The 21,743-nt window shown below is 34.4% G+C and overlaps 1 protein-coding gene across 2 annotated transcripts; it reads right to left on the bottom strand.

Moving 5' to 3' along the window:
• Positions 1-1,912: 1,912 nt before the first annotated feature.
• On the bottom strand, positions 1,913-20,970 carry LOC148307165 (DNA topoisomerase 2-like). 2 transcript variants are annotated; one of them, XM_088263843.1, is made up of 17 exons: positions 20,761-20,970; positions 18,303-18,546; positions 15,853-18,098; positions 15,593-15,741; positions 14,820-15,057; positions 14,101-14,258; positions 13,774-13,982; positions 12,464-12,610; positions 12,209-12,347; positions 12,007-12,130; positions 9,855-10,010; positions 9,264-9,329; positions 9,021-9,179; positions 8,818-8,940; positions 5,089-5,269; positions 4,160-4,443; positions 1,913-3,503 (listed from the first exon to the last, which is right to left on the bottom strand). In XM_088263843.1, exons 1-17 carry the CDS (start codon positions 20,773-20,775, stop codon positions 3,315-3,317), a joined length of 4,827 nt encoding a protein of 1,608 aa, XP_088119969.1. In that variant the 5' UTR covers positions 20,776-20,970; the 3' UTR covers positions 1,913-3,314. The 2 variants fall into 2 exon arrangements, with proteins under 2 accessions (XP_088119969.1, XP_088119970.1); XM_088263844.1 differs by lacking the exon at positions 9,264-9,329.
• Positions 20,971-21,743: the final 773 nt, after the last annotated feature.

The following is a 21,743-nucleotide window of genomic DNA, read 5'->3' as shown; positions in this document are numbered from 1 at the left end:
GTTGATGCAAAAGTTTTGACCGTTTTTTACATATATTTTTTTTAAATTTTTTTTTCTTGTGTATTATTTATTTAATAAATTATATAATTTCCATCAGTTCTTATAACCTTCTCCCATCTTTCTATCAACTTATAAATACCAGTAGTATAAAATTCTGTGGATTTTAATGCGAAAAATGAAGTAAGGGATGTTTTTACCTGCTCTATTGAATAATTTTTTTCATCATTTAAATTTTTTTGCAGTGATCGGAATAAATAAAAATCAGAAAGAGCAAGATCTGGAAAATACAGTAGATGCTTGATAACATCCCAATTTAACTCATTTAGCTTGTGTTGGGTCATCATAGCCACATGTGGTCTCGCGTTGTCGTGATGAAACACTGCCCCTTTTCTGTTTACCAATTCTGGTCTATCCTTTTGAAGGACCATGTTCAATTTGGATAATTGCTGACAATATTGTTCCGCTGTACTTGTCTTATCGTGTTCCAAGAGTTCAAAATACACAATACCCTTATTATTCCACCAAACACAAAGTATAACTTTTTTATGTATTTCGGCCTTCGAAGTTGTTAATGGGGCTTGTCCAGGTATAGTCCAATGTCTTATTCTTGTCACGTTGTTGTACACGACCCATTTCTCATCTCCTGTCACCAAACGATGCAAAAAAGGTTCATGTTTTTGTCTCGCACTCAAAGCAACGCGCGTTGAAACACGATCCAATAAATTGGCAGCCGACAATTGATGAGGTATCCAAACGTCGTACCGCAAAACCATTTCCATACGCTTCAAATGTCTTAATGCGATTGTTTGGTTGACTCCCATCATTGACACAATCTCCCTGATGGTTAGACGTGGATTGGTGTCAATTATGTCTTTTAATTCGTCGTCATCAGACTTCAATAGCCGCCCGGTACGTGGTTTATCAATGAGTGAAAAATCTCCAGATCGGAATTTTGCAAACCATCTTCGTACCTGTCGAACTTTGATGACATCTGCTCCATACACTTCACAAATGTTTTTGGTTGCCACACTCGCGGTATTGTCTTTACGGAATTCATAAAGTAAACAATGACGTAAATGCACTTTATCGAACGACATTTTGAAAAAATACAAGGGGTTATTACTGTACTCTGGCCAGGCCAAAACTGAATAGAAAGTAGAGGGAAAACATCCTTTATACAATGGATTCATAAAAAAAGAAGATGCTATTCATAATTTATGAAAAAATTTTTTTTTACCTGGGATCATAAAAAACGGTCATTACTTTTGCATCAACCCAATAGTATTGTAAATACAAAATAATATTTACGGAGTAATTTTAAGTGAATTATTTTTATAATTCGTGTATGCCATGTATGTAATAATAATTACTATTTCCAGATAAAAACTATTAATTGTTCTAAACTTGACTTAATTTATGTACTTGTTAATTCAATTAAAACATTCCATCTCACGTTAAATTGTTTCATTTTTCTTAATTTACAACCCCATTTAAATCATAAATCTGTATGTACTGGAAGTCCTGAAGAGAAGGTGGACATGGTTGAGACATGTCCTTAGAACGCCACCTGAGAGCATCAACCCCTCATGTCTCTTCTTCCAACCCCGAGGATTCCGGCGCCCCGGAAGGCCGCTGACGACCATTCACCGACTATACTCAGCGGAACTTCGAGACGCCGGACTGACTTGGGAGGAAGCCAAGGAGATGACGCGTGACAGAGTGACTTGGGAGACGTCTCGTGTTGGCCATATACTCCACCTAGGGAGCGAACATGGGAAAAGAAGAAGAGAAGAAGTATGTACCATTCATCACGTTTTTGTCTTTCTGCTGTTAAATATTCTAGGTAATAAAATAAATCTAGAAAATGTCAAGACATAATTGGCGCTCCGACTTCATAAGAATTACACAAATAGAGGACCACATTTCTTTTATTTAGTATTCAAAATTTACACGTACATCTTTTACAGTATGAGAGTATTACATCAAAATAATAATAAAATTGCTATAAATAAAAAAGTCACGATTCATTTAAAAGTGGGTTTATTAAATAGGACATTTTAATCATTAGCATGTTAAAATTGTAAAAACTCACAAAAATATTTTGCTGAATCTAGTGATTAAATAAATTCACCAAAGGACAATAGGAATTTAACTAAATATTAAAATAAAACTGTCTTATTTATATCTACATTGTTTAAATCTAGACTTGTACTGAGCATTATTCCAACGTTGAGAATTTAGTGTTTGGGTGGGAAACTTTAATGAACCGACTGAAATAATAATTTAGACCTCGGTAGGAAAGAGCCAATACTGATTAGGGTCATCACCTACAGACCTCCATTAACCACCAATCCTACATAGACAAATTGACACATTTTAAAAATAAATATAGTATTTATTTACACGTAAAACATTTATGAAATGAAGTAGTTTATATAATACTAATGTTACTTTATAACCTAAGTAATTTAATTTACTAGGAATATTTCATGAAAAAATGTTAACAAGAAAATGGTTATTTTAAATAATAGTCAAGCATATCAACATACGTTAAAGAAATAAAATAAAAGTAAAAATAAAATTTTAAAATTGGGCACTGAAAACATATTTAGACGGCACATAAACATATATTGTATATAAACATGCTAAATCTCAGTCAGAATGGAAAATTAAAGGTCATGCTAAAATTACGTCAAATAAGTTGTCTAATTTCAAATTCAGTTAAGTTTCATACCTAAATTTGGAATCAGATGACTCAAATAGAAAAATAGAAAACGATAAGTACATACCGGAATTCTAAATATATATATAGAGAGCTTAGGGTCACAAAAACCAATCTACAAAAAATAAAATCTGGAAAAAATAACATTAGTTATTTTTATTATACCTTTGTAGCACTGATAAATAGTAGACTAAATATTATATAAACCTTTAACTTTGGAATGAAATATTTCACTGATGGAAATTCAACAACCAATTTGAAATTGTTTATCCACAGTCCAAAAATGATGTAGATAGGCTGTAATGATCCTAAACCTCTGATTTCTACACTACATATAGAAATATCCGGATTTGGTAAGTATGGATAAAATCTCATGAACAGATCAGTTTACCAGAAACATACAGCGAAATAATCACAAAACTTTGTATTCACCTCAATATCTAACAGTCACATCACGATAATTGATAATTTAATTACTAATTAACTGTCAATGTGTATAGTAAAAAAATAAAACTAACACCGATCGTCACAACCAGAACTGGGGTATGGGTATGGTTCATGCAATCACTTAATTTCACTGGGTTCAAACATGTTAAAAGTCATCGTCGGAAGAGTTGTCATTGAATGTATACTTGGTCGGTTTCTTGGCCCGGGCCGTGGGGCGACTTTTGGGGCCCGGCTTAGCCTTGGCGGACCCATCGCTGGGAACAAAGTCATCGGAATCCGATCCGGACCCCTTGGCAGCCGCCTTCTTCGATTTCTTCGCGGGTTTGGCAGTCTTCTGTGGAAATTTGACAAAGTCCAACGATACAATGGTGCATTTAAGAAAAGATTTTCAATGTACAGAGGAACCTCTGTATGCGTCTGCTTTGGAATAAGTCCAACTTGGTATACGTCATATTTGGAGGCGAAACATTTTGCTCGGTATACGCCCTTCATTTGGCATACGACTTGCGTGCGTGCAAGAACTTGTTAGTTAAAATGAGTCACAACACCATGCGATACTCTTGATACTTTGTGAATTTTACGTGATTTTGAAATCTTCTTAAATTATTATTAAGTTCTTTAACCATAAGTTATGAAAAAAGAGATTGTTAAGTATGAAAGTGGCATACGTATCCGGGACTTGGATGCAGCATACTTAATGCTGAGAACAACGATTTCTACGATTGTGAAAAACAAAGACAGTATTAAATTGGCTTATGAAGCGAAGGGGGTGAAATCGATCACAAAACAAAGATCAGGGACATTAGAGCATGCCAAAAAATATGATTTTTTTCATAGGAACGGATAAATCATTTTCCCTTTATTTCTTATGGGAAAAATACTTTAGGGATACGTCCTATTTGGTATAAGTCTCATGATCTGGAACGGATTAAGGACGTATACCGAGGTTCCACTGTACAAATAAATGTATTAAAATAGAGTGTAACTAACCTTGGTGGTGAAAATATCGTCGCTGTCAGACAGATTCATGAGGAGCTTGGCGGGTCGCTTGATGCCGCCAGTGCGGGGCACGGGGAACAGCTTTTTCTTGCCGGCCGGGGCCTTCTGTGGTGGCGGCGAGGGGGCGGGGGAGCGCGCCCGAGGGGCCGGGGGTGGGCTGCCCGCATCGCTCTTGTCACTGTCCGATATAACGTACGCCTTGGGGGCCGGCTTTGACTTCACAGGTGACGGAGTGTCAGCCTTGGATTCTTCCATCAGCGAGTCAAACAAATTGTCTGGAAAAAAGACAATAGGGTATTATCACTCGGGAGGAATATCTAATTTCACATACTCAACCTATAAAGGATTGTGGACTCGTTTTGTGTTTATAACAACCAATATAATCAATATTTTCATTTATCATTTTCTTTTATAAAATTCGCCTTTGTAAAAACGTTGTTTTAGTGAAAAGGATTATGTTATTAGCAGCATTAAGTAGTATTAACCAGGAACTAAAAGATGCCCCAGTGGTGTAATGGTTAGCGTGTTTAGCTACCGTCCTGGAGGTCCCGGCTTCAATTCCCAGGGGGGTTGAACATAAATATTAGTGATTTCACACTCTAATATTTATTTAATATTACCCTGGACTGGTCCCTGAAGCGCAGGAGAGATCACCTTGCCTTCATGTAAGTAACGATCAAGATAACACTGCATCAATACGATGCAGTGCACTATGCAACATTGGGTGCGGATAGGGGTTAGAAGAATTAAATGAATCTTTTTCAATATCTTTTATCTTATTTTTTCACTAAAAAATATGAATAAAAATTTAAATATTTTTTGGAATTTATTTTTGATCACTTATTCTTATTTTTATTTTTTGTCTTCATGGGGCACAATTTGTAAATAATTTAAGAAATGTTTTCCAGGTCAAAACTTACCAGAATCCATAGCAACGGGTTTGCTATTTCCATTCTTTTTAGCGTGTATTATATCATCTTCACTATCACTTTCCTGGATAGTCTGCGGTCCCATGGAATCCTCGTTCTTGTTGTCAAACAACTCGGGCTCCGAGTCTGAATCGCTCTTGTCAGAGTTCAATAGCTGGCTATAGGTGTTTATCTGAAAACAAAGTAAACTCATCATACTTCACAGCCTCATATGTAATACTGACTGCTAGTTTATTCACAACCAATCAGATAATCAGAAATTTGCATTTGTTGTACTATTGGAGCCACAAATGTTTACATTAGGGGTAGGGAACTATTACATTTCTAAATTCCTTTATCTAATTAAACTACTTTTCAATTTTTGCGGACACAAACATATGGAAGCTGAATTCTTATATATAAAGATATTGACTTTTTTTAAATTGGCAAAAGTCAATATCAGAGCGGTCAAGAGACTGCATGCGATATTAAGGCTACAGGTTCCCTACTAATGTTTTTTTTTAGATGGGAACTGCATTTATTCTTTACCTTGCTTATTATGTACAAGGTTTATAGATCATTAAGTGGATTTTTGTGTCTCCTAACTCCTAATGTTTTATTTTAATCTGTGTTGGGAACAGGAGGGATAATCTACTGTGGGCCAATTAGGACCTTCTCAGCATTTGTAAAACTCCTCAGGAGAAGCCGGACTGTTGACTGTCGTCAGCAGACCTTTTGTTCCACTAGAAAAGGATTTGGCATTTTGAGTTTTCCACCTTTGGTTTACGTCCTCTAGGAACTATCAGTATGCATCAGGGATGCAGAAAAAGATGGTCCAAAAAACAGGAACAATTAAGGATAAGCGAGTAAGGGTAAAGTCTCCACATTGGCAGGAGGAATAGAGGTATATCATACATGTAGAGTAGAGTGGGCCGATGACGTTTTTTTGCAAATTCAGCAATGAAAGTGGTCTAAAAAGTTGCATTTTGGATTGCACATAACGAGAAAAATATTTTAAAAAATATTGGATACTACTTTTGGCCCTCAACCAGAGCTCAAAGTTTTCGGAAAAGCCATTTTTTTACGCTTTACCAGCTGCCATTTCGTATTTTATTAATATAGACAGTCTAATTAAATGTTACGATGTGTAATATACTTTACTTAAATAGCACATAAAGACAAAAGTTACACTTTACGTTGTTATAAATAGGTAGCGTTGTTTTAGTATGTCTTTATATCCATCAGTATTCGGCCGGCGCGCGGCGCTCTAAGGAATCGGTTGCGCTGTCCGTAATTTTCTTTAGATCCCTGTACTTTAAAAACGAGTTAGATTTTAAAATATTTTATAATTTAGGTTACAAATTATCTTAACAAACGATTAAAGTTATTTTGAATACATTATTATGTTAATTTAAACAGAAATGAGTTCATCTAAACCCTGTATAAAATAATACTAGATTTTGGTTTTTAGCCTCATTTATTTTTGGAATTTTTCTCGAACCGGTTTCAAAAAGAACTTTGTTATCTTCAGGGATAGACATAGAAATGTATATTCCAGAAGACAACAAGATTTTTGTCAAAACCAGTTAGAGAAAAGTATCAATAATGGATGTGGTAAAAAACCAAGTTAGTTTTATTTTATACAGTTTTATAAAATGTGCCACAAAATATTTGCCAAAAATATTCAAGAAATAAGTTTAATCCGCTACTAACATAGACGTAGTGAAGTAGTTGGTCCCATATTTGGCGTACCATCAGGTCAAATCGTAGAAACGATATAAAAATGATGATAGGCACTATTGAATTAAAATAATCTTCAAAAATTCATCGGAAAAACAGCCAAACTTTAAAAATAAATCGAAAAATTATCGCACATCAAAACAAGGTTACAACACCTTTGTTTAAATGAAAATGGAATAGATATTTATATTTAGGAAACTACAGAATCAGTGAGTTCAAAATCATTCCCTGATCCTTCATCGTTCAAGAGGAAAACTTTACAACTATAACAAGTGTGTGTAAACGATTTGGTTTTTCCGACCGATGGGCTGCAACTTTGACTTTTATTGTTCCAAAAGACTTACATCTGGTCTTCGGGGAAATTTTAATTCAACTGGAAAAGCTTTAAGATTTGTGAATGATTATCTATTATGATTTTTACTGTACCTGTAAACCTACTACATATTCTAAGCTGGGACCATCTGTGACAATATATTACTATTGAACATTGTTAACCTGAAATCGTAAACCAACAACCTGGAAAAATGGCACACTCTCAATAACTGACAACTGTTTATTTTAAAATACACAAATAATTGTCAAAGGTTACGCTTCAGTGTGGTTAATTGTAATAAGAAAACCATAGGATAGTGCAAATTATGTAATTGAAATAATAAGTTTATCCGGAACTTTGGGGATGATTTAAAATCAAAAAAGATCCTATCATTCAAAGGAATGCTTTTTTGTTCATCCTATAAACTCAGTTTCAACATTGTTATCGGATACCAGAAGCCATATCGGGACCTAAATTTGAGAAAATCATCGAAACTCGAAAGAAGACAGATTATTAAGGTTATTTAAGTTACCGAAGCTCAATTTTCAAGCTACCAACTACATACATGGAAATAATTATTAGGGCTAAATTATAAGTTACACAACCACGAATCATAATTAAAATATCGGACAGCTTTCAAGAGATGATTTTAATAAATCGAAGATCAGTTTTTACTGTATCCTCCATCCCTTGTCACATGTAGGCCTTGTGGAACGCTGCGTTAAAATGGTGACAGAAGCCTCTATAACAGTAACTGGCCAGAAAGCAAAAGATGGTATTATACGAACTAAAATAATGTACAGGACTAAAATACCTTCATTCGATAGTAAGAAACAGTGTGAATAAAAAAAATTACTTTTATTTTCGCACTCTGCTTTATATAGAAAAATCTGTGAATTCCGTCATTTTTATGGTTTGAAAAATAAATATAAAGCCAATTTCAAAATTTATAAATAATTTTTTTTCTTGCTGAATGACTTTTCTTTTATCAATATATATTTTTTCCTTATAAACGTGAAATTTTATATTTTGTGGAAATTGAGAATTTCGTTGAAAAATATGAAAATGTAAAAATTTGAATCTTGGTTGGTTTGTCGTTTTTAATTAACACAATGTATTTAAAATAATTTTAATTGTTCGTAAAGATAATCTTTAACTTATACTTAATCACACTTAATATTATAACACATTTTAAAAGTACCGGGATATAAGAAAAAACACGGAGAGCGCAACCAATCCCTTTGAGCGCCGCGCGCCGGCTTAATACTGATACAAACAATGACTTACTAAATCAACACTACTGATTTATAACAACAAAAAGTGCAACTTATGACCTTGTATGCTTATTAAGGAAGGTGTGTTACATATCTTGACATTTAATTAAACTGCCTACATTACTAAAATACGAAATGGCAGCTGGTAAAGCGCAAAAAAATAGCTTTTCAGAAAACTTTGAGCTCTGGTTTAGGGCCAAAAGTAGTATGGAATATTTTTTTTAATATTTTTTACGTTATGTGCAATTAAAAATGCAACTTTTTAGACCCATTTGTCTTTGATATCTAAAAAAATTTTTTTTTTCATACACCAACGGCCCACTCTAATGTAGAGGCTAACATGCCGGAACATTGAGCAAAACAATAAAGAAGACTTCAAAACATTTGGAAAGGTACAGAGAATACATGTGTTACCTTTGTAGCAGCTCTTCTTGCATTTGCTCGTTCTCTAGGTACTACAGGCTGCGCAGTAAAACTAGCTTCACTACCCGACAAGTCAATGTCATCCTCACTATCGGAAATAGTTTTCTTCTTTTTCTAAAAAAATTTACAAATACTATTAGATGTCATTCAGTCATTATAAATGAATTTGTAATACTAATAAAAGTGGTTCATACAGCAGCGCCCTTTGGAGCGCCGGGCTCCTTTTTGAAGGTCAGTTTGGATTGCTTCATGCCATCAGTCGCTTTTTCCGCTTTTTCTGCTTTCTCCTTCTTCACCCTCGGAGCCTTGGTCTTCTTCTCAGCAGCCATCGGGCTTATACCGCTCGGGTCATCCTGAAATTGGAAAAGGCATTGAAGCAAATCTACCAGATGCAATATTTCAATAATTAAAATTTTGATATTTTTTCAACTATTTACTATTGTATTTTCAGCAGACACGCTGCTTTTATGGTTTTCTACGCTTTCTTCATTCGCAAATAAGCCCTTGAAATACAACAAATAAACATTAAATTCATTAAACAACTCCAATGTACGGTTAATATTTCTTCTCACCATTGAATAAACTTCATTTTACTCTGGGGTCTTCACATTAAATGGCATTTTTTAAGGCCAATCACAACTTTATTATCTCAAAATCCAGGTAACATTTTACGTAAATGATTATTTTTATAAAACATTGTTTTATCATTGAAAAAATAAGTTTTTCTACGAAATAATTATATGGTTTAGAAAATAAAAGAGTTATTAAAATGTAAGGAATTAAAAAAATATATATAAAAATATTTTTTCTATATAAATTCTAAAAAACAAAAAAGAATTCCATATAAATTCAAATTCAAAAAAAAAATTTGCATAAGGACACGTCGAGCCCTGAGCACGGATCTGAGCATTCTGATTTGAACGCTTGAGATCTGGGCCTTACACACATTTTTATACATGGATATAAAAAATTATTTTTACATTACTCTTAATTTTGGCTAAGGTTAATATATTACAAATATTACTTACAGGATCATATTCCTTCTTGATCTCTTTTCTCTGCTTCAACTTCTCTGCAGCTACAATCCTCTTGATAAGTTCATCGTGAATTTTGGGTTCAATCCTCCTTCCGTCATTGGAGGGTAATGTATCCATAAGGGATTTCCTGTTCTTATTATTCTTATTCTGTAAAATAACAACAATCTTAAGCTTTTTTCAAATGAAACATAGAAATCTTACTTAGTTACAAAATTACATACAAAACGGAAGAGTCAAGCACTATAAAAATATCATAGCTAATTTAAATCAATATTAAATTAAAAAAATAAATAAAACATGACAAACACCTAAACCAATATGAATAAAAATTCATTTTACAACTTGTAAAAATTGAACCTGCGATGCAAGATTCACAGTCAAGCATCTACTCAACTGTGCCATGGTGCAAACAATTGTCAATTGATTATTTGAGACGATTTCCCTTGACACAAGGCAATCACAAGCTGAATTACTTGTGTTAAATAATGTTATCATGTTGCAATACAGTTGATTCTGCTTGATTGGCCAAATCTTAAAGAATGGAATCCGAGCCAAGGAACCAATACATTAACATCTTACATGTCACATTAACACAATGTTGCACCATATTGGCAATTATGAAGACAATAAATAATAATTTACCACTTTATGAATATGGAAACTGAGAGAATGCAATTATTGATGTTATTAAATCAAAACATAAAAAAAATTGATAAAGTTAGAGACGCTGATGATGATAAACCATTTGGGCCCGCGACTAATCAGAATACAGTTTATTTTGTATTTGAAAAGCATTGATAACTTTATGGTAATGTAATTGCATAACACTTTCTTTATAATTCATCGTTCGCTTTGTGTAATACCACTTTAAAACACTACTTCACGACTACTGGTTTCGGAATAACCATTCTATCATCAGGTCAACTACACGCTATAGAAGTTAGTTATAGTCTATAGTTAACCTGAAGACAGAATGGTTATTACGGTACCGGTAGTAGTGAAATAGAGTTTTTAAGTGGTACTACACAAAGGGAACAATGAATAAAATATTGGTTGCTTAATTTTAGATTGCCTTCGATTGATTGGGGCGGACAGTAATTGAGACAAATTTTGGGGTGCTGATGTGACTCAATTAAGCTTTTGATTATTTAATAAATACTTTATAATCACCTTCATCCTTTCAGCCTAGTGAGAGCATTAAAAACAAATACAATAGAGATTAACATACATACACATTCATTTAAATGATAAAAGTAATCCAATAATTGTATTTTAACCGTTTTAGTGCTGAGATTTCTTCTTAAATGTACGCTTACATTGCTGAAGACTTGTTTGCAAGAAAAGTCCTTTTTATTAGGTGTATATAAAATCAATAATATTTTTCAGAAAATTTTAACTGATTTTAGTATTTCGTTCTTGGTGGACAATATATCAAACTACTCAAATAATAATGCATTTTATAATAAACATACATGTATATTTTTTATTAAAAGCAATTTTGAGAAAAAAAAATACTGTAAAAAACCATTTTCATTCAGTGTCAAGTTGTGGTCCCGTGGTTAGTGTAGCGGACTCTTGAGTCAGAGTTTCTCGGTTCGAACCAACTCTACTACAATCTGATACATACCTATTTCTAATAATGAGCCGCTTGGGCTCAAAGAAATAGTATGAAATCAAAGTATTTTTGTAAATAATAAAAACACAAATATATATTTTTTTAAATAATTTTTTTTTCACAAGATGTGTCAAAGTTGTGTGAAATTAGCTCATCCTTGGAGTTTTCACTATCACTATTTCACTATCTTCCAATTGGTAAACATTCCAATTTGAGTATAAAAATCTTTGAGTATAAAAAAAACATAATCCCTTTCAACACCAGTATTGGACGAATCAGACATTTTAAGGGTCGATATATAGATTCTCAGCACTCTAACGGTTAACTTTGCGGATATTTTTTTATAAAGATTAATGTTAATCTAGGAAATATGTGAAATCTTTACAAACATTTGATTTGAATTTTTTTAGAGGAATGAAATCAAGTTTTTTTTAAATCTTTTGATATATTTGACTTGTAAGTTGCAAGCTGTTGAAAATTTCAATAGATATAATTCTTTAAAATGTAACTGTATCAAATAAGACATACCATTATTGCCTTTGTCTTCTTGTTTAATCCGAGCTCCTCACTGCGTTCTTTTTCCTCAACAACGTCTAATTTATCCATAAATACATCTAAATCATCCCTCCAAAGCATCGATGGCGTTTTCGCTCTGAAAATGTTTCACAGGCATTAAAAATGTATTCATGATTCCAAACATTTAAGTAAAAATAAAAAATAATATACATACTGTAGCGCATTCAGTTCGGCGATTCTTAGGTCTCGCTGTTTCAATAACTCATCCTTCTTTTCCTTAGTCAACATCCACATGGACATTCCCAAGAGGTAGTTGAACTTCTTAACATCGCCTAATTTCATGAATGCTTTATCTGAAAGAATTGGATAGATAGATTAAAAAAAACTGAACAGACATATTCCGACGCACTTCTCAGAAAAGCTCAGAAAAAGTATATTTTTATTTTTGTATGTTAAAGTGAAATATTACCGGGATCAATTGCTTTGCCTCCTTTCCCTGGTTTCACATCCTCCTCCTCCTTCTCTTCATCGCTTTCCTCGGCTTCTTCCTCTTCCGTGCCTCCTGATTGCTTTGCGACCTTTTTCTTCCATGCGGCGATAGGGTCAGGATCATATCCTTTGAGATGAAAAAAAAAATTTAAACCATGTCATTTGAACAAATGATCTATTCCATAATATGTACTAAATGTTTATATGTACATTTGTATATATTTATTTGTCCGCTAACTTATAATCAATGAAATGTATAATAAACTCATGCCTCTAGCAAGATGGCGAGTGATTTTGCCTAGAATTTTCACTCATGAATTACATGAAATTATAGTAACTTTAAACATAAAGAGTAAATCCACTCACAAGTAGCCATAGGCTATAAAACTTATAAATTTGAAGCCTGAGTAGGGACATGATAAGCGGTGTTGCATAAGCCACTTGAGTTAGCTAGATTTCAGAGTAACTTAGACATTAGGTAATTCAAAATATTTGTCCAGTGACGATGGAACACTTCATTAATATTAAATTTTCTCAGATCAATCAAACACAAATTTTTAATCAACACATATTTAGTCAACGTTTTATATTTTATAATTTATTATTAGATTAAAACCAATATTTTTAGCTTTTCCACTTTTTTTTTTTTTTTATTTGACCAGCGACCGGGTTTCGTCGTTACCGACATCATCAGACTGGTCTGTCATCACCAGTCTGATGATGTCGGTAACGACGAAACCCGGTCGCTGGTCAAATAAAAAAAAAAAAAAAAGTGGAAAAGCTAAAAATATTGGTTTTAATCTAATAATAAATTAAAAATGCAATTCCATCACGAAGTGTCAGTGGATAATATAAATCTATTATATTTTATATATTCAGTTAAATTAGGCAATAAATTTTTAGTCAACGCTCTTTACTATGAATATAATGTATTAAACACATTCCAATTCCTCGATACTTTGACAGTTTTTCAGAGTTAATAAAGTAGCCACCGTGGCGCTGATGTCTCCATGCCTCCTATATCAGACATAAGGTAATCACGTAAGTAGGCATCTACTGCATACTTTTATTCTTTGAATGTGGAATATTTTATGAAAATGCTCATTGTATTTTACATCACAAAATTTCAAACAAATAGCACCTTCACTTTAAATTATGTATAACAACTTAAAAATATAAAATCAGAACTCAAAATATACTTGTTATAAGTAGTTTTCGTAAATGAAAACAATGCGAAGCTGGGAAAAATCATTAGTACATATATAATGTTTTGTATTAAAATGAACTGACCTCTTCTCAGCAACTCATCCACCATAACTTTCCTCTTTTTGTTCTCCACTACAAGGTCCTTGTCGCATTTCTCCAAGATGAACCTAGCCTGGTTGGAGAGTTTATCGGCTTCCGCCTTCAGCTGCCCGATAAGATAATCCTTTCGCTTGCTGTAATACTGAAGGCGAAGGCTATAGAACTCCCTGAGGATCTCTTCCACTTTATCATATCTATAAAAGGAGACAAATATTTTTATACAATTATCAATCGGAATAAACCCTTATAATGCAAAAAACATAATATGTATTTGTAAAACATATTGATTAGTGTAATTAACATAAAACTTACTTGTGCAGGCAATTGTTTTTGTCAAAAGCATTCATGGTAGTTAGAGAAACGGTAGTTTGGAGTTTGAACACTTTGTGGATACCCTCAGTCTCTACTTCAAATAACTTCCCGGGGAGTAAGCTGATTATAAACTTCACCGTTGTATCAGTGTTGTATTCCTAAAAATAATATAGGAATAATATATAGTTACATTAAAAGCTCATTAATTTCAACAACGTTAATTTGAAAAATATTACGAAATTATGAACTCTCAAACGGAGATTTCAACAGTAAAATTGTGTTGAAAAATGGCAAATTATCTAATACGCTACCTTAACCGACCAGTAGTATGATCAACAAGGCTTTAACATATCTACCCGGAGCCAAAAATGACCTCACTATAACTAGCAATGGTTTCAGGTGCACAGTTGTTAACATATCTTTGATTTTGATCTCTGATTTAAACAAAATCCTTTCGATATTTTTATCAGTTTCTATCCTGATTTTGAAAAAAAAACCATGACATTGTTTTTTATTTCAATTTGTTTTTCACGTTCTGGGCGTCATTCTTGACAATTTATTTAATATTACTTCGGACTGGTGCCTAACACGCAGGACTGATCACCTTGCCCACATATAACAAACAATCAAATCAACATGGCATCAATTAGATGCAGTGCCCATACTCAACACAAACCACTATTCAAATGCACAAATTAGAAATTAGACACAACACAAACCTTGTACTCCGATATGATTGGTTTAACTTTCTCACTGCCCAGCATCGGTTCCAGAACATTTTCCTTATAGTTCTGGGTCCAGCTACCCACGGGCAACTCTGTGATCTCGATCCTTTCTCCTGGCAGTACAGCCGCTTCGCCAGAGATCACATACTTCTCCTGGAAGCCTTCCACAGTGCCTCGGAAGCCCTTGTACCACGGGTGCATTGGCTCTGGTTCTTCTCCATCGAGCATCCGCCTGTTTAATCACAATTATTATGATTAAATACTACATGAAGTTTTAAAAAACAAAACAAGCTAACGGAATATGCCCGAAGAATAAATAAAAAGTACTTTGTATTACACTTTTGAGTAAAAACTATACATAATCTGGTGCCTGGAGTCATTAGTCAAAGGTACCAGTGAATTTACCAATAATTTCTAATGGATTCAATGGAATAAATGATAAGAGATGAAATACATATCATCGCCTGTACTGATACGAAAAAGACCCATTATTTCAATGTTTTTTGATAATGATTATTTTAGCAGGTAAACAATTTTTACTAATATTATGAGACAACAATTACATACATTGAAAGCTTCCCTCTGAACCCATATCTGTTCTAAAGATTGTAGATTTCAAATAAAAAAGGAAAAAATAAGCTTAACAAACCATTTTTACTTTAATATATTAGTACTTCCAACTTCTTGCAACTTTATTTTACTAATTTAATTTTCATCAGTCAAAATGTACATATGAATAAATGTTTTGTAATGATGTACCAATATACCTTATATTCTTGACAATATCTCTGGGATTGAAAGTGGGAATCTTGGTTGACCAGCCAGTACCGATACCTTCAGCCCCATTTACCAAAACCATTGGAATAATCGGTACATAATACACAGGTTCTATTTTCTGATTGTCTTCAAATTCGTGCTGTAAAACAGACATTGATAAATTACAATGTAAAAAGAAAATGTAAAAATTTGTATTTATATTCTGAGATAGAAACAACATTAGATATCAACAACGAATATAAAATATTACCGTTAGAAGAGGGTCATCATGTGGATGGAAGATGAGCCTAGTGAGTGGTGACATCATAGTAAAAATATAACGGGGACTAGCACTGTCCTTGCCTCCTGACAACCTAGTACCAAACTGACCTCTGGGTTCCAGTAGGTTGATGTTATTAGACCCCACATAATTCTGAGCCAAATTAACAATGGTGGAACACAACGACTGCTCTCCGTGATGGTAAGCCGAATGTTCAGCCACTGACCCGGCTAATTGAGCAACTTTCACCTCGCGCTTGTCATTACGTTTAATGCATGTAAAGATGACCTTCCTTTGTCCAGGTTTCAATCCGTCAATCATGGATGGAATAGACCTTACATTATCCCCGTTGGAGAAAAGAACCAACTCCAAATTGATAAAATCCGAGTATGTGACATCTCGCGTTTCTTTAGTGTACAAATAACGCTCGGACAACCCAATTTCTTTTCTCCTTTTGACTTCTTCCATGTGATTGGTTAACCACTCCTTACGTTGGTCGGCAGCTTTCTTGGAGAATGCCAGCTCGATGTTGTGGTCATCGGTTGTTCCGCCGTACTTGAATCTGATACGGTGACGTTCCATATTCTGGAAGTATTCCCGCGCCTCCTTAGATGTGGAAGTACCCAAACCTTTGTAGTACTTTATGTTGTAAGTATGGTGGTTTTCCGTGTCCCTCTTCCACTCCTCAAATTCGGGCAGAGAATAGAAAGATATCTCTTTGTCTTTCTTCGAGGCCTTCACAATAGGCGTGATGAACTCTTCCAAGAAAGGATGTTTCAATAAGTTCGGCCAATGGTGATGCAAGAAGTTGATAATGAGTCCCTTTATATGAGACCCGTCCTGATCCTGATCAGCCATTATCATCAATTTACCATATCGCAAACTTTTCAAATCTTCCACATTGTTATATTTTTTCTCACGATCAAGTCCGATAATTTTAATTAAGTTGGTGATCTCTACATTATCGCGAACCTGTTTATGAGAAGCCTCCCGAACGTTTAGTGGTTTTCCCTTGAGAGGAAACACTCCGTAGCGATCTCTCCCCACGACACTCAATCCCGACACGGCCAAGGTCTTGGCCGAATCTCCCTCTGTGATAATTAGAGTGCAGAGAAGAGAGTTTTTCTGTCCGGCCTCATTAGCATCTACCAGCTTAGGAATCCCCTTCAGCTTGCTATGTTTCTTGCCTGAGATCTTATTCAGCTCTTTTTGGGCCTTGAACTTGGCCCAACTCAAAACGGCTTCCACAATACCGCATTTATTGGCGATGGATGTTATAAACTCATCGGACAAAGTGCACTTTGAGCCGAAGTTCCTTACCTGCGAGGTCATGTTTTCTTTTGTCTGAGAGTCGAATGTCGGGTTTACTATCAAGCAATTAACAAAGAGCCACATGTGACTTTTTACTTGCAACGGCCTAATATCTACACCGCCCTTGTTCTTTTTCTTCAACACTTCCATTACCTTTTTCATAATCAAGTCTGTGACATGATCCACGTGTTTGCCACCTTTAGTGGTAGCGATGGAGTTGACAAAAGAGACTTGTTGGAAACCTTTGGAACTTGATAACGTGCAACCTACTTGCCACCTTTCGTTCACAGCTTCGTAACAAACTTTCAAGGGACTCCCATTATCATCTTCCTTGCCCTTGATAAAAAGGTTTATATAGTCCTTCAACTTGTTTACAGGTAGTCGTTTACCATTTAGGTAAACCTTCACTCCGGTGGATGCCGCCACATCGTAGGCTCTACGAGACATCAGACTTACTATGTCATCGTCCAATCTATCCATCTTGAATTTTGTTAAATCAGGGCTGAAAATAATTTTGGTATAGTCGTCATCCTTTTCCGACGGCTTGATTTTAGGCTCCGAAGCCTTGCTCATGTTGGCACCCCAGGTCTGCTTGAAATGTTTCTTGTACTGCTTGGATGCGGTTTCTACAGTGAATTTACTGGAGAAAATGTTGCAGAGTTTGGCACCGTAACCGTTTCGTCCTCCCGTCACCTTCTCCTCCTCATCGTTATAGTTGGAGGAAGTCAACAAGTGGCCGAAGATCATGGTAGGAACATACATCTTCTCATCTTTATGCATAACAATAGGAATTCCTCCCCCATTGTTGTAAATAGAAATAGTATTAGTCTCTTGGTTGATATCTATTCTAATAATATCCATCTTTGCATCACGCTGCTTGTTGTCAGCAGCATTCACTAATATTTCATCAAAAATTTTGTAGAGTCCTGGAATTTTAAAGCGAAATATTAATATCATCTATGTTCCATTAAGATATCAATGGAACCTTTATAACTACTTTGTGGGGTTAAACCCAGCTTAAGTGAGCAACAACGCTTAAAATATTGCTTATCATTATTTATCTGCACAAAATAAAAGAAAAATATAAAAACAGAGATGCACTAAACAATTACAAAATACGAGTTATGTACCTGGAACGTAAGTAATTTCCTTTTGAATAATTTGTTCTTTCTCCTTATCATAAACCCACATCACCTCTGTTGACTTCTCAACGGATCCTATATAAGTATCGGGACGGAGCAAGATATGCTCCAATTGAGATTTCTTCTGATATATCTTTTCAATTGTGTGCTTTGCCGCACCGGCTTTCTTGGCCGGCTCGGCGACTCCATTCTGTTTATCCGCATTGTCCCCACTCATCTTATTAAGCATAGACTGAAAACAAGATAAACTATTACAGTACAATTATACTTTACATAGCGCTATACTGCGTCTAAGGGTGACTGCGAGTGAGAGGCAGAGGAATGGAAATTCTCCCACCAAATTTGAGTTGCAATCAATATCTCATCCATGTAATCTAAGTACAATAAAACCATTTTCTTTTAAAATAATTGAGATTCTTTGTATTTACATTAATATTTTTAACCTGGTAGTGTGAAATGATGAGTCTCAAAAGAGCTTTACATTATGACTTAACCACCCTACCTTCGGGTTATTTTCAGGCATATTTTTTATAAACAAGCAAAAAAATCACAACGTTTGTTATCACAAAATATTGTCAGGTATGAAACCTGACAAAAATTTGTCAGTGTATCCGGTACGCATTAAATATTTTTGGAACAGATATCTTTTTCACGTAGGTCATACGGGTTAGCGCGGAGCGGTGAAGAAAAACCCGCGCGTATCACGTATGTTCGTTGTATGTTTAGGGCAGTTAATAACGGTTTTCAGATTATAAAATAATAAAATAGTTAATAAAATAGATAGATTGTTTTAGATAATTAAATATTTTTTAAAAATCGAAAAATATCAAGTTAAACCAAATAGTTCATAAGATTTAAAAATTAAAGTACCAAACAAAGACAGAATTTGAAGGAATGCCATTTGACAAGTAATTTGGCAGGTGAACGCTCTCTTTAGAAAAAAAAATTCCTTTCATTAATAGGTACACGAGCAATAAATAAAAATGGTAGCCATGTCTCCACTTTGGTTAGTGCAGTACGGTAAATTTTATTTAATTTCCAATTGGACTAACATTTACATATACATACATAGCATCGGTCTACACTATTTATCAGTGTGTACGGTATGGAGAAAAGCTTTGTCAATTTGTAAAAAGTAATATCTGTCTGTTAACACACTAAGAGCGTTTGTCCACTACACGGAATTTTACCGTCCGGCACGTAAGTTAGCGTTTTCAAACGACGATTGGCTTGGATTGGCTTGTGCTTTTGTCCATCTTTCTTTGGATCGGCGCACTTGATCGGTGCGTGAACACGTTGTGCGTAAATTCGATCACGCTAAACTGTCGTAGTCGCTTTCATTTTTCATAATTAGACTGCCGGAAGGTAAAATTCCGGGTAGTGGACAAGCGCCCTAAGGGCGTTTGAGCACTACTAAGGGAATTTTACCGTCCTAAATGAGGTAAAAAATACTCTTCCCGTCCTTAAGCATCAATCGACCGAATAGGTAGAAATACCTTCCCCGTCCTTAGGGCGATTGTCCACTACACGGGATTTCACAGTCCGGAAGTCCAGTTTTGAAAAATGAAAACGACTACGACAGGTTAGCGTGATCGAATTTATGCGCAACATATTCACGCACCGATCAAGAACACCGATCCGAAAAAATATGGACAAAAGCACATGCCAATCCAAGCCAATTGTCGTTTTAAAACGCTAACTGACGTGCCGGACGGTAACATTCCGTGTAATTCCGGGTAGTGGACAAACGCCCTTAGTGTGTTAACTATAATGTATGATCATGCAACAAAATGGAGGTTGGTAAATGATGTTAGTGTACTTAACCCTCTACACTCCTTAATCTCTTATTATTATTTACTAAGCATGAAAATACAACATTTGAGACACAGAATCATTATGAATTTAATTAACATTCAGACTTTAATTTATATAAAAATAGATAACAATAATATTAATTAACCATCTTACTTGAAAGCAAAGTGACCAGTTTAACACTTAAGATCTCAATCTAATATCTTAAATATGAAATTTGAAAAACACATTTTTTTAAGTAGCCCATTTTTTTTATCAAAACCTGCTATCGTCGTAAATCAAAAGATTTTGGCATTCAAATGACGTATAATGTTTTTGGAAATGTTTCATATACGGATATTTGACTCCTATTCTTATAAATTTACGAAATTAAAAAATATACAATAATTATTTGGACCATTACACTTTCCAAACACTGCCATTTTTTTGCGAAACTGCATAGCCTTGCAGTAATTTTTTACAAAACATAACAAAGAGATTTTACTGTACGAAAGGGTCAATTATTGTCAAGGGCAAGCCATTATTGGCAAATATCCTTAAAAATAAAATGTACTTATTTCATAACTGAGAAAATAAAAAAAACCGGTAGAAGTTTGATCAAAAAATGCCGCCACACGGTTGTTTGGATACATACCTTTATGTCTGCCATTTTAACGAGCACCTTTTCTTTTCCAGTGCCCCGGCAAACCCGGTTAAACAAATTTAGCACAATGAAGGTTCTATATGAAGAACTGTCCAAAGGTAAGCATTGTTATATTCCAAGCAAACGTTCTACGATAAAAAGACGCCAAAATCACGAAATTGCGCTACACTAACGGACCGAGAATCAACGAATTTCTGCGACGAGGGGCTATATTGCTTTTGCATCTGATTTATTTTTTTTAAATTCTCGGGTAACGTTACTCAGTACTACGATCGCGTTTCTTTCTAGTCGTTAGCACTAAAATCTGTAAGTAGGTAGGTACATTCGTTAAAAGTTTGTAGTAAATAAATATAAGAAGAAGAAAAGTACGCATGAAACTCTCACTCGTTAGAAGTGAAACATTTTAGAATGTAAAAACAGAACATTTGATTTCATGCAAAGCTTTCTTCGCATTTGTTGACGATTTTATAATTTCGTAAATAAATGCATATTTTTTTACATTTGGAATACATTGCACCTAGCAAATTTTTTTTATCAAATTTGTGACGAACGGGTTATAAGGTCTATTTATATTAGTCGATTGCTCAGCTGTATTATTTTCATTTCGTTGATGTTTTATACCACCTATATATTCACTTGTAGAGCTACTATTCAGGCATTCAAATTCTCCGTACCACTTATTATGTCATAGCCGACGCTATCGATGCATACAGTGTATTTGGGATCATTGGGAGATCATGTTGTCAACAGTATTTCCTTTGCTTGATTAAGCTCGCAATCTTTCTGTATTTGTTTTATTTTCCATTTTATTCGTCACACACTGAAAATTGTTAACTAATATATATTAGTTCAGCTAATGTACAGTATAATATGCTAGCGTCTACTGGTTCCCTATGTTACGTATTAACACAGAACGTGCGGTGCATCCGCGTAAACTGTTTATGACGTATGTGACGGAGAAAGTAGAAACGATT

This window comes from Brachycentrus maculatus, unplaced genomic scaffold (genome assembly GCF_059751285.1).
Source record: "Brachycentrus maculatus isolate JH-2025_06_01 unplaced genomic scaffold, ASM5975128v1 h1tg000205l, whole genome shotgun sequence".
Classification (NCBI taxonomy): domain Eukaryota; kingdom Metazoa; phylum Arthropoda; class Insecta; order Trichoptera; family Brachycentridae; genus Brachycentrus; species Brachycentrus maculatus.
This window is presented reverse-complemented; position numbering and strand designations above follow the sequence as displayed.

What these genes read in the sequence shown, in the direction of transcription:
- LOC148307165 (XM_088263843.1), bottom strand. An exon ending in GATATTGTCAAGAATATAAG is followed by an intron (nt 15,058 to 15,592) that starts GTATATTGGTAC and finishes GTGATTAAACAG; the next exon opens with GCGGATGCTCGATGGAGAAG. An exon ending in AGAAGACAAAGGCAATAATG is followed by an intron (nt 10,011 to 12,006) that starts GTATGTCTTATT and finishes GTTATTTTACAG; the next exon opens with AATAAGAATAATAAGAACAG.